Source organism: Zootoca vivipara, chromosome 12 (assembly GCF_965207765.1).
Source record: "Zootoca vivipara chromosome 12, rZooViv2.hap1.1, whole genome shotgun sequence".
Lineage (NCBI taxonomy): Eukaryota > Metazoa > Chordata > Lepidosauria > Squamata > Lacertidae > Zootoca > Zootoca vivipara.
The window spans coordinates 52,361,892-52,375,088 of NC_142595.1; the positions used below are offsets into that span (position 1 = coordinate 52,361,892).

Consider the following 13,197-nt stretch of genomic DNA (forward strand, 5'->3'; position numbering starts at 1 on the left):
CTGGTTTCCTGGCTCTCTGCAGGCTTCCGCACCTCCCCTTCCGAAGGACCCACCAGCTGGGGATGGCCGTGGGGTTCCTCATCTTCATCCTCCTGTACGTCTGCCTGACCCACAGGGAGAACGTCTCCCCCCACCCCGAACCTCTCGTCTTGCAAATGGGCAGCTGCCGCTTCCAGCTGGACCTCAGCGTCCATGCAGCCCTGTACCCGCACCTGCAGCGGTATTATTGCCGGGAGCTGACGTCCGAGAAGGCCTGGTGCCACGGCCCCCGGTCTGCCCCTCTGCTCCTCCTGGCCATCAAGTCGCACCCGGCATCCCGCAAAAGGAGGGCCGTCCTGCGCCGCACGTGGGCCCAGCAGAGGATGATGGGCGGCTTCTGGCTCCAGCCCGTCTTCCTGATAGGCACGGCCTCCGAAGACAGCCTGGCGCAGGTGCTGCTGCAGGAGATCCAGGCGTTCAGGGACGTCCTGTGGTGGGACTTTGCGGAGTCGCCCAGCAACCACTCCCTGAAGGAGCGCTGCTTGCTCCATTGGGTCCACAACCGCTGCCAGAGGGCAGCCTACGTCTTCAAAGGTGAGTGGGTGCTGGTGAGGCTGGTGTAGGAGCGGGGACGAGGAGGGGCCACACACCTGTTTCTTTCGGTGGAGAATCCCGAGAATCGTAGCACTGGGAATCCCTTCCAACTCTACTATTCTGTGATTCTGTGCGTCAAAAAAATATAGATCCTCCATTTTCCCTTTGGGGTTATCGTGCATTTATCCTTATCGAGTTACTGATGCATAAGAGGAATAATAATAATAATAATTTTATTTACAGGTAGGTAGCCGTGTTGGTCTGAGTCGAAGCAAAATAAAAAAATTCCTTCAGTAGCACCTTAAAGACCAACTAAGTTTTTATTTTGGTATGAGCTTTCGTGTGCATGCACACTTCTTCAGAATGTCCTGGGAGATTGAAGTGTTCTCCTACTGGTGGAACCACAAGACAGAGAAACCAGTAGGAGAACACTTCAATCTCTCAGGACATTCTATACAAGATCTCAAAGCAGCTGTTTTATTACAGAAAAATTTCAGGAACAGACTGGAAAGAGAAGTTGCTGAATTGGAACTCATTACCAAACTTAAAACCATGGAGCTACCTGGGATGAACAAAGACATTGGATTCTTATCTCATTATGCATGATCAAGCTTTCTTTAGCGCCTCAGCCCTTGTCCCCCCCCCCCAGGACTAATTGCAGCCATCAGCAGTCGTTAACAGCCATCTACAGGTTTACCACTCCCATCAGCCCATCACCCATTCCCACCCACCCCCACCACCCTCTGCATATACATAAGGGTCTGACTCTTCTGTTTCAAGTGTATCTGAAGAAGTGTGCATGCACACGAAAGCTCATACCAAAATAAAAACTTAGTTGGTCTTTAAGTTGCTACTGAAGGAATTTTAATAATTTTATTATTTATACCCCACCCATCTGGCTGGGTTCCCCCAGCCACTCTGGGCGGCTCCCAACAGAGGACTAAAAACAGAATAAAACATCAGACATTAAAAACTTCCCTAAACAGAGATGCCTTCAGATGTCTTCTAAAAGTCAGATATATTTCCCTGACATCTGATGGGAGCGCGTTCCACAGGGCGGGTGTCACTACTGAGAAGTCCCTCTGCCTGAATTTTGGGATTTAATTTGTAATGAATTAAAAAGGATGTTTATTTCATTGCCCCCAAACCCCAAAGCATTTATATTTGGGGTTGTGGGAAATGAGATTCCAAAGAACCTAAAGAAAGCAAGAGTTGTGATCACACAGAACTGGAAAAGGGATTGTTTACTGACTGAAAAAGATTAAATTAATGGAGTATGTGGAGATGGACAAGTTGACTGGGCAGATAAGAGATCAAACAACACAAAAAAATTAAAAAGATTGGAATATATTCAAACAATACAGTATTTGCAAGATTATCATGAAGAAATACAATTTTTGACTTGTTTAGAGTAACTTCTGTAAGAATTTTTTTATAGTGGTAACACAGGAAACCAAATTCATAAACGCGTTAAGAGAGTCGTTTAAATAAGTAAATCTAAGGACCATTAAGTACAAATCTTTGTTTTTGTTTTCTTTATTAGTATTTAAAAACACATGTATAGTTATAGGAAAATTGAGATGTCACAATATTTCATGTATGTCTATTAAAAGAAACCAATATAGATGAATTGCAAAAAGAGAGAAGGCCCTCGCTCTGCCTGTGTCCCTGTAACCTCACTTCTCGCAGGGAGGGATCCGCCAGAAGCCCCTCAGAGCTGGACCTCAGTGTCCAGGCTGAACGATGGGGGTGGAGACGCTCCTTCAGGTCTACTGGGCCTTTGAGGCCGTTTAGGGCTTTCAAGGTCAGCACCAACACTTTGAATTGTGCTCGGAAACGTCCTGGGAGCATCTGCTTTAAAACCTGCAATGAAGGAGAGTCCGCTACCTTCGGAGGTCATGCAATCACATAACTGTGGCATTGGAAGGGACCCCCAAGGGCCATCTAGTCCAACACCCTGACATGCAGGAATCACAACTAAAGCATCGCTGACAGGCGGCCATTCAACCTCTGCTTGAAAACCTCCAATGAAGGAGAGCCTGCTTCCTTCTGAGGGAGCCTGTTCTGCTGCCGAACGGCTCTTGCCCTCTGTAAAAATTAGAAAGAGCTTCCCATTTATTGTTGATCTTAATTGTTTTTAATACATTTTGGACCAAACAGATTGGACCAACAGATTGGCTAACAGATTGAGGTTGAATCCTGACAAGACAGAAGTACTGTTCGTGGGGGACAGGAGGCGGGCAGGTGTGGAGGACTCCCTGGTCCTGAATGGGGCAACTGTGCCCCTGAAGGACCAGCTGCGCAGCCTGGGAGTCATTTTGGACTCACAGCTGTCCATGGAGGCGCAGGTCAGTTCTGTGTCCAGGGCAGCTGTCTATCAGCTCCATCTGGTACGCAGGATGAGAGCCTACTTGCCTGCAGACTGTCTGGCCAGAGTGGTGCATGTTCTAGTTATCTCCCGCTTGGACTACTGCAATGCGCTCTACGTGGGGCTACCTCTGAAGGGGACCCGGAAACTACAACTAATCCAGAATGCAGCAGCTAGACTGGTGACTGGGAGCGGCCGCCAAGACCATATAACACCGGTCTTGAAAGATCTACATTGGCTCCCAGTACGTTTCCGAGCACAGTTCAAAGTGTTGGTGCTGACCTTGAAAGCCCTAAATGGCCTCGGTCCAGTATACCTAAAGGAGCGTCTCCACCCCCATCGTTCTGCCCGGACACTGAGGTCCAGCACCGAGGGCCTTCTGGCGGTTCCCTCGTTGCGAGAAGCCAAGTTGCAGGGAACCAGGCAGAGGGCCTTCTTGGTGGTGGTGCCTGCCCTGTGGAACGCCCTCCCATCAGATGTCAAAGAGAAAAACAGCTACCAGATTTTTAGAAGACATCTGAAGGCAGCCCTGTTTAGGGAGGCTTTTAATGTTGAAGAGATTATTGTATTTCATTTTTCTGTTGGAAGCCGCCCAGAGTGGCTGGGGAAACCCACCCAGATGGGCGGGGTATAAAAAAATTATTATTATTATTATTTAGCTTTTGCCATCCCATTTATTCTTTTTGCAAACTGCTTTGCATTTCTCGCTCTTTCTTTTTTAAACAATTGAATGGTACAATGTTAAAGAATTCCAAATACCCCTAAGATAGGGACTGTGCTAACGGGAAACCGAGCGCTAACCCCTACGTCTTGCCGTTGCAGCGAACGACGACATCTTTGTGAACCCATATGAGCTGACACAGTACCTGAGGCAGCTCCCCAGAGTCGCCGACTCCATCCACGGAAACCTGGCCAACGAGGAGCCCGTCAAGAGGACGGGGGACGCGGCGGTGCCCTGCCTCCTCTACCCGCTGGAACACTACCCGCCGTTCATCGCGGGGGGAACCATCCTGCCCGGAGCCATGATCCTGAAGCTCTACCAGGTCTCCCTGCAGCTGCCCGTCTTCCCCCTCGACGAGGCTTACTTGGGGTTCCTGGCCTTGGCGGCCAACATCAACCTTCGCCACGAGGGGCGCTTCCAGGTGTGGGGGCTGGTAAAAGACGAGCTCGAAGCGTACAAGGAGTCCATCACCGTCCACGGGGTCTCGATGGAGAGGATGGAGGAAGTGTGGAAGGAGCTCTGGAACTGAGGGGAGGCCGCCGAGCCAAACGTTTTAGGTGCACCCCGACCCCCAAGGGGATGGGACCTGAATTAGGTACATACCCCGGTTTCACGGTTTGGCTCAGGTGTCTAGGTTGCCCCCCCCCTCGCCCCACAGAGGGGCTGGCCGGTTTAATAGCCTTCTTGTTCACAGTTCCTTAAAGTTACCTGGGTCGAACAGTGGCGTTGCGGGAGCCTGAAAACCTCCCTTTGCTCCTCAGGGTGGACTTGGAGCAGATAGAACCCATTCTGCACTGCTGCAAGGGCCTGCTCCCGGTCAGGAATGGGCTGAAGCAGCGAGATTTAACCCCTGATCGACAGGCTGATGAGCAGGGGTTCAAATCCTGCTCAGTTTGGCTGCGGGCTGCTGTGTCCCGTCTTCCAAGGTGAAAATGCCACAAAGCAGACACGACAGGCAGGTCCAGATTTTTCCTCCCATCGCTGTGCAACTAGGCAGCCCCTGTCAGAGGCGACGCCTGCTTGCCCTAAAAACAGGCTTCTCTTTCCCTGCCTGCCCAGGGTGGGAAGAAGCTGTTTGCAAGAGCTGATCTTTCTTCAGAGAATGGGGCAGCTTCGAAAGCCCTCTCCTCTTTTCAGGCTCCACAGCCTTCGCAAGGGATTTTGGCGTGGGGGGTGGGGCTGGTGACCCGTCAAATCAGGCGACATCACAATGGACGGGTGGGTTGCCCCCCTTCCCCGCATCGAAGTTGGCCTTGCGAGATTCGGCTCTCAGAGCCAAAAAAGGGCTCCCCTAGCCAACCCCTACCTTAAGGGGGGGAGAGTCAATTTTCGCAGAAAACCCAGGAATACCACCCCAAAACGGTGTTCAAACAGGGACGTTTATTGAAATCTCGTTGGAAAAGTTAACATGAAATACCCATAAAATGACACAGCATTTGGGTGGGTGGAAGAGAGACTAACACACAGGGAGGGAGGGTTGGCAAGCAGGAGAAGCGGCTTCATTTTTTAAAAAAGAAAAGCTTGGGGGGGGGCAGAACTGAAACCCAACTTGGCAAGATGACTCCTGGGCTCAAAAGAAATCGACGTCTTCTGGGGCATCCAAGTCTCGGTACTCCACTATTGCCCGTGGATCACCTCGCACCATCCTGCGGAGATAATTGGGGGGTGAGATGGTGGCACTGGGGCCCAGCTGCGCCCTCTCCGACCCCCCTGAGCACTGCCCCTGTAAGGCAGAAGGCCCCCACCCCACCCCTCCACAATAGGTTTGTGGCCCATCTCTGCTCTTGCTTGAATTAGATACACAAACACCTACCTGTTGCGTGGTTTGTTCAGGTAGCCGCCCTGCCCTCGGAAGGTGTCGTAGTTCCCCCTGCCAGCGGCGTACGGGGTCGGTGGGTAAGGAGGGCCCCCTGCGAGATACCAAAGGGGGGGGGGGAGATCATCAGAAACTGACACACTGTATTGTTATTGGGGTATCTTTCTTGGGAAGGAGCTGGGAGGGGTTTTGCTTCTGTTCTAGTTGATAAACAAAGCTGTTCTAAGTACACATGTTATTAAACTGTTCATTTCGAAACAAAAATTAATGTGTTTGTTTTTCACGGAGCCATTGCGGCCAGTAGCTGTGAATAGCCCTCTCCTAAAATGCATTTCTCCAGTCCTCTTGTCAAGCCATCCCAGCAGGCAGCCGTTATTGCCTCCTCCTGTGGGAGGGAGTTCTGTAGTTTACCTATACACTGTGTAATGGCATTTCCTTGCAAGGCTCCCTTGGACAAAGCCCATTTGCAGGGCAATAGCGCTGCTTGCTCCCCGGTGCCCCCTTGTGGGAGGAGGCCTCGCCAGGGCTGCACCAGAAGCTTTTACGTACCTCCGTATCCCAGGATGGGCAGGCGGGGCTGTCCGTAGGGCAACAATCCCTGGGGGGCCTGCGGAGGGTAGGGCAACCCTGGAGCCAAGCCTGCAAGAGGAAGAGGGAAAGCACTGCGGTTGCTGCGGGAGAGAGGCAGAAGGGACGCTTGGGGAGAGGGAGAGAGCTGCTGCGTCAGGCTAGGACCCCCCTCCCCCCTGTAGTCCAGCATCTTGCTCTCACTGTGGCTTTGAGGTTTCTAAACCTTCCAGGGTTGTTGTGGCTACTCTTGAGTAACGACCCTCCACATCTGCTTGTCTTTCAGATGTTTTTATTGGTGCATATTATTTACAGTGTAAGGCAGGCATCCCCAAACTGCGGCCCTCCAGATGTTTTGGCCCACAACTCCCACGATCCCTAGCTAACAGGACCAGTGGTTGGGGAAGATGGGAATTGTAGTCCAAAACATCTGGAGGGCCGAAGTTTGGGGATGCCTGGTGTAAGGTGTCTGAAGTCCCACGTCTGTTCATTCAGAGTCAGATTCCTGCACTGCCGATTTCCGGCTCTTAGTCCAACACAAGAGCCTGGGAACCGTGAAGCGCCTCCCCCTTCTCCGACGCCTCAATTCCGGCGTGGGGGGGGGGGATGGCCTCCCCCTCTCTTCCTGCCCATGGAGTAAGGGCTCTTTGATGCTGCTGGAGTGTCGGCACTCCCTTTCCGTTTCCTGGCTCTTGTAATCTGACCCTGCGCTCGAGTTACTGCTTGGAGAAGAGCTCGTCCTGATGAGGGGGGGGGGCTGTTCTCTGTAAGCCTTCCCCCTTACAAAACCGCTTTTAGGTTTTTCCTTACGAATATAAGAATAAATACACTGTTGGTGGCAACACATCTGTCTCGAGAGACAACGGAGTGTCTCCGGGGCTGAAGCCACAACGCTGGGGAATCGCAGCGCCTGCTGTGGCTGCAGAGAGTGGCAACTCATAACTGCTGCCTCCTGCGTTGTTTTTGCGCAGCATTAGGAGCCCCAGAGTGACCTCTCTCAATATAAAAAATACTGTGGGAAACAAGCCGGACCTGAGCACAAGAGCCACTCTCCCTTCCTGCGGTTTACAGCAACTGGGATTCAGAAGCACTGCTGCCTCCGAATGTTTGCGAGTTTCTGGGCTTCGAGACAAGATGAAAAGTGTGTTCTCTTCTGAAAAGTACCCCTGCCCTGTGCATTTGCTGAGCCCCCTGGTTCTGCCTGTCCCTCTCTGCCTTACCTTGTCCTGGTGGCTGGTTGGGCTTGAGCTCAGGCAGGGCAGGCCTCTTGGCGTCCATGAGGAAGTTGTTGAAGAAGGACACCTCCTTCTTCACCTCCTCGATCTTCTCCGCATGCTTGTTGAAGATGTGCTTGCGCACAAACTCTGGGCCCTGAGAGAAGAATGAGAGCAATGGAATTGGGGAGTCAGAGTCAGAAAGGGAGTCCCTGAGCATCATCTAGTCCAACCTCTCTGCAAAGCAGGAATTGCACCTAAAGAAACCCTGGCAGGGGGCTACCCATCTTCCCTTTATGAACATCCAACGAAGGAGAGCCCACCACCTTCTGAAGGAGTCTGTTCCACTGTCAAACATCTCTTACTGTCAGAAAGCTCTTGCTAAGGTTAAATCAGAATCTCCCTACATGCAACCTCAGTTCAGGTCTTGCCTTCTGGAACAGCAGAAAACAAGCTTGCTTCATTTCCTGTGCAACGGCCTTCAGGTATTTGATGAGAAAGGCTCTCATTTTCCCCTCATTTTCCTCTTTTCCAGGCTAAACACCCCCATCTCCTTCCACCGTTCCTCATAAGGCTTGGTTTCCAGACCCTTGGTCATCTCGGTTGCCCTCCTCTGCACATCTTGCAGCCTATCAATAACCACCTTAAATTCTGGCACCCAGAACTGGACACAGGACGCTAGACTTCTGTTGATGCAGCCTGGAATAGCGTTAGCTTTTTTTGCTGCCGCATCTTGCTGCAGGCTCATGTTAAGCTGGTGGTCTAGAGAGTGAGGAGGGGGGGCATTTGTGCAGGTGCACCAGGGAGCGTGGCCTCCTCTCTTCCCCTTGGAAGCTGGGAAACGAGACTCACCTTGAACTTCTTCCCGCTGAGGGGGCACAGCCATTTGTCCTTCCCCAGCTCCTGGGTGTTGGCCGTGACGAACTTCTCCACCTCCTGCTCGGGGTCCTTCTTGCCCATTTTCTGGGCCTCCTCCTCCGAGAGGAACTCCCGGGCGCTGAACAAAGGGGTCAGCTTCTCCTCAAAGGTCTTCTGCCAGTCAGACACTGCAAAGGGAGGGCAAAGGGAGCTCGTGGGCAACATGCAATGAAGCTGTATGTTGGGGCATTTGGGATAGACGAGTTTCCCTTGGGGGCATATGCTTGGCCACTGCGAGAACGCGGGTGCTTGTTTGGATAGGCCAGGGGTGGCCAACTCTGAAGAGACTGTGATCTACTCACAGAGTTAAAAACTGGCAGTGATCTACCCCCGTTTTTTAGGGGTTCAGGTCAAAGTTTTTGAGCTTTTTTTTAGGAAGGAAAGCCCTGTTTTGGGGGGTTCAGGTCTAAGTTTTTGAGCTTTTTTAGGGGAGCCAAAGTTCTTGAGCTTCTTTGGGGAAACCCAGTGATCTACCACAAACATCCGGTGATCCACCAGTAGATCACGATCTACCTGTTGGACATGCCTGGGATAGGCCATTCGAAAGGCAACTCTCATAGTATCGAAGTGAGCTGAGGAGCCAGGAGTTCTGGGTCCCGGTCCCCGTCTCCTCACCCAAATGACACTCTTTCTTCCCAGAAGCAAGAAATGGTTATCCTCACCAAGTGTGTTGCTCCTTAGCAGGGCAGAATTTTGAGTAGTGCAAGGGAACAAGGGTGGGAGCTGGGCAATAAAAAAAAAAACCCGGGAATTTATTCATCTTGCATTTAGTTTCCTCAACAGCCATTAAGAGATTAAGAACACAGAAACAGCCGTGCCAATGGCCTATCTAGTCCAGCATCCTGTTCTCACCGTGGTCAACCTCTGGGAAACCTGCAAGCAGGATTCCACCAAAAGAGTAGTCTCCCCTCTTGTGGTTTCCAGCAGTTGGGGTTTGGAAGCACATGCTGCCTCTGAGTGGAAGCAGAACATTAGCCATCCTGGCTAGAAGCCACTGATAGCCCTCTCCAACTCCTACATGAACTTGTTCCATCCTTTTCTATAGCCACCCATAGTTGGTGGCCATCATTGCCTCCTGCAGGAGGGAGTTCCACAGTTGTGCTGCGTGAATGCAAGGAGCTAAGGAGAGACTGCTGGATCAGGCCAAAGGGGGCCCATCTAGTCCAGCATCCTGCTCTCACAGTGGCCAACCAGATGCCCCTCCAAGCGGGACCCGAGTGCGAGAGAACTTTCTGCAGTTTCCAGCTACTGGCATTTGGAAGTACGGCCGCTTCTGACCCTGGAGGCAAAGCCTAGCTACGGATCGCTTCCCCTCCCATGCATTTGTACCAACGTGATCAGAAGAGGAGGCTCCAAAGAGCCCACAGCCCGGTGCTGTTCCAAAGCCTGCTGTGCCCTGCAAGTGGGGACCACAATTCATTCTCTTCCACCTGCCTTGCCCCATCCTCCAGTCCCTGCTTCTCAATTTGTATCGTATTATTTTATGCACTGTGGCTTGCCGTCGTTTTGTTGATTGTAGTTTAGAAATTATTCATTGTAATTGTTAAGAGTGGATCTCTGTTTAATTTTTATATGCTGATATTATTACAGTGGAACCTCGGTTTACGAACACCTCGGTTTACAAATTTTCGGTTTACGAACGTCGCGGACCCATCTGGAACGGATTAATTCACTTTCCATTACTTTCAATGGGAAAGTTCGCTTCAGTTTATGAACGCTTCAGTTTAAGTACTCCGCGGACTGTCAGGAACAGATTAATCCACTTTCCATTACTTTCACTGGGAAAGTTTGCTTCAGTTTATGAACGCTTCAGTTTATGAACAGACTTCCAGAACCAATTACACCCATGCTTCGGGTTAAGTACGCTTCAGGTTGAGTACTCCGCGGACCCGTCTGGAACGGATTAATCCACTTTCCATTACTTTCAATGGGAAAGTTTGCTTCAGTTTTATGAACGCTTCAGTTTATGAACAGACTTCCAGAATCAATTGTGTTCATAAACCGAGGTACCACTGTATTCTATACTAGGGATGGTTAAACTGTATCATACTTAATTAAAATAAAATAAGACATCCCCTGAAAATAAGCCACCATGTGTGTTTTTGAGGAAAAATAAATATAAGACTGTGTCTTATTTTTGGAGAAACACGGTACCTGCTGGACATGCCTGTTATATACTATTCTAATGATTGTTGAATGTGACTTTATTTGATGTAGGTTGCTTATTTTAAAGTTATGTTTTATTACAACATTTTTGTATTAAGTTAATTGTTATAAGGTGTACATTCTTTGTTTCTTCAGCTTGTGAACCGCCTTGGGTATTGGACAGAAAAACAGTATACAAATTAAAAGTGATGATGATTATTCTCTCTCTTTTCCCACCCACACACACGCAGCCCACCCACCTTCTCCATGGGTGACCCGGTTGGGGGGGATGGGCCCTCGCACGTGGATGATCCCGCAGCGGTTTGGCATCTCGTCCTCGTTGACGTACTCCGAATTGTTGTAGTAGTCGACTGAGTGGACGATGCGCAGGTACAGAAGCAGCTTGTCCAGCACCTGCAGGGAGGGAAGGAGGGACGTTGGCCCTGGGTGGGTCCTCAAAGGAAGCCCACCGGGGGTGGAGGGGGAGGCCGGGCCTGGAGTTAGTGGACCTCTGGAACTGTTATTATTAAATTTCACCCAAGGATCACAGGACAGCTTAAAGCACAAAAATACAAAGATGCATAACATTCTAACAAACCTGCCATTATCTCCCTTCCCCCCCAGTTTAAAAATCCATAGACTGCTTAATTCGCCAAAGGCCTGGGAGAAGAGGAAACTTTCCATCCAGATGAATGTAGTGAAGGCGCCAGGCGAGCCTCGCTGGGGAGAGCATCCCATGAGCAGGGAGCCAGTGCAGAAAAGGCCCCTTTCTCATGTTGCCACCCTCCAGACCTCTCTTGGAGCAGGCACACAAGAGAGCTGTTTAAGGCTTTATAGGTCAAAACCAGCACTTTGAATTGGGGCCGGAAAACTGATCGGCAGCCCAGTGCAGTGGGGCCAGGATCATTGTTATGTGCTAAGACCGCCTTGCCCCACTGAGCAACCCAGCTGTCAAATTCTGCACCAGCTGAAGTTTCCGCACAGTCTTGGGGGCAGCCCCACATAGAACGTGTTGCCGTAATCTAACCTAGAGGAGTTATGTGCTTTGTGTTGCGGGGCTGTTGCGCCGTGGTAAGTGTACTTGCCTGGACTCAATCTCCCGTGGCGTCTCTAGCCAGGGCCGGGAACTTCCCCAGCTCTGGAGAGCTGCTGCCAGTCCGTGTAAGACAGCACTGAGTTGGACGGACGCTGACAGTCTGACTTGGTAGAAGACAGCTTCCTATGTCCCCAGCTTCCCGAAAACCAAAGCTCCTACTTCCCACACCCTCAAACAAAGCCACTAATCTTGCAACAGTCACCTTGACGAGCTTCTCGTCCCTCTCCACGTTGAGCTCAGCGGGGTTCCCTTCCTTGGGGGGCTCTTCAGAGGGCTCCCCGCTTTTGCCCAGCAGCTCCTCCTCCTCAGCGCTGACCTCTTCTATCAGGTAGTCCGTGATGTTCTTCAGGATGGGGTTCTGGGAAGGCAGGCTCTGGGGTGGCAGAGAGGGAGAGACCGCTGTGAGCTTTGCTACTCTCTAAAAGACAGAAGGTCAAGCCTTCCTTCTGATGGCTATGGCTCCAACTCTGTTAAAAACCAACGACCCATCTGCTTGAGCCACTGTGTTTCTCTATGGACAGCCTTTCCCTGAGCAGGTGCCCCTCCAGTGCTTTAGACTACAACTCCCATCAGCCATGCTAGCTGCGGTTGATAGGAATCGTAGTCCAAAGCAGCGGGCGGAACACCAGCTCAGGGAAGGCACACAGGCGACTTCCTGCATCATATGTAGACATTCAGCTGAGAACTGGTATCCGAGGGGAGCCATTTTCACGAATCCATAGAGTTGGAAGGGACCCCCGGGGGTCATCTAGTCCAACCCCCGGCAAGGCAGGCATCGCAGCCAAGTTTCTGGGGATCACGTACAGCACGCTCGATCCAGTTTGCCATCTGAAGAGGCACAGAGGAATCCGAAGGGCAGAAAAACCCAAGGGCTGCGAGCGGCCCCCTCCTCCAAGAGTCTCCCCCCCCCCCCGTGCCACATGCCCCCAACTGACCGAGACTTCAGAGGCCGGACGGGCCTCCCCGGCCCCCCACAGCTGGGTGCGGTCATCCATCGTCTGGATCAGCTTCGCCGCCAGTTTGATGTCGTTGCGCAGGATCTGCTTGTGCTGCGTGATGCCGTTGACGTTCCGGACGCGGCGGGTCAGGTCGCGGTTGACTCCGGGGCTCAGCTCGCATTCCCGCAGCTGGGGAGAGGGCGGAGGGCAGTCAAGGCCAGAACAGCGCCCCAAACCTTGCTGAAACAGGGAGGGACCCCCTCCTCCTCCTCCTGGCATGCAGCTGTGTCTAGGCACAACATTTTAATAATAGCACTGCAGACAGGCATTGTTTATCCTCTCTACCCCGGGGGGGGGGGAACACTACAGATTGGGAGATACAACTTAAGAGAAGGTCTCTCGCAGTTCCCAAACTTTTGGGGGCCATCCCCACCTCTGCTCCTCGGTGCCCCCCCCCACAAAAGCATTATTCAGAATAGCGGTTTGCACGGCCCGCTCAGGAAGATAACAACGCGATACAGTTCAAAACAGGAAAGATTAACTGCAGTTAATTCAAAATCCAGTTAAAACGATTCAGTTTGGTTCACTCAACAAAACAGATGTACTAGATTCCAGGGATACGAGCTTCTCAAAATGTGACAGTCGTTTTGCACCTCCAGTGCCCTCTCCAATGCCCCCTCGCCTCTTAGGGTCCCCCCCCCCCCAGGGAATCCCCCTGCCTCCTGCCCCTTTTGGGAATCGCCCATTTACCCGAATGTTCTGGAGGTTCCAGCAGATCTCCTTGATGTTGACGCTGCGGTCAAAGGTCACCCAGCCTCTTCGGAAGAACCTGAAAAGGAGA

The 13,197-nt window shown here is 51.5% G+C and overlaps 2 protein-coding genes across 3 annotated transcripts in view; one reads left to right on the top strand and one right to left on the bottom strand.

Annotated features, from left to right (window-relative positions):
- Positions 1-5,733, top strand: LOC118095774 (acetylgalactosaminyl-O-glycosyl-glycoprotein beta-1,3-N-acetylglucosaminyltransferase-like). The gene is made up of 2 exons (XM_035137009.3): positions 1-573; positions 3,764-5,733. The coding sequence occupies exons 1-2, from the start codon at positions 63-65 to the stop codon at positions 4,189-4,191; spliced, it is 939 nt and encodes a 312-aa protein (XP_034992900.1). The 5' UTR covers positions 1-62; the 3' UTR covers positions 4,192-5,733.
- Positions 5,024-13,197, bottom strand: part of SRRT (serrate, RNA effector molecule) — a 26,114-nt gene continuing 17,940 nt past the window's right edge. For both annotated transcript variants that reach the window (XM_035134253.3, XM_035134252.3), the window contains exons 12-20: positions 13,107-13,185; positions 12,354-12,545; positions 11,621-11,791; positions 10,583-10,736; positions 8,112-8,305; positions 7,266-7,416; positions 6,028-6,117; positions 5,476-5,572; positions 5,024-5,308 (exon numbers count right to left, since the gene is read on the bottom strand). In XM_035134253.3, the coding sequence (XP_034990144.1) occupies positions 5,233-5,308; positions 5,476-5,572; positions 6,028-6,117; positions 7,266-7,416; positions 8,112-8,305; positions 10,583-10,736; positions 11,621-11,791; positions 12,354-12,545; positions 13,107-13,185 (1,204 nt within the window). In that variant the 3' untranslated portion in view covers positions 5,024-5,232. The remainder of the gene's footprint in view (positions 5,309-5,475; positions 5,573-6,027; positions 6,118-7,265; positions 7,417-8,111; positions 8,306-10,582; positions 10,737-11,620; positions 11,792-12,353; positions 12,546-13,106; positions 13,186-13,197) is intronic.

What these genes read in the sequence shown, in the direction of transcription:
- LOC118095774 (XM_035137009.3), top strand. Translation starts at nt 63, where the DNA reads ATGGCCGTGGGGTTCCTCATCTTCATCCTCCTGTACGTCTGCCTGACC. An exon ending in GGCAGCCTACGTCTTCAAAG is followed by an intron (nt 574 to 3,763) that starts GTGAGTGGGTGC and finishes TTGCCGTTGCAG; the next exon opens with CGAACGACGACATCTTTGTG.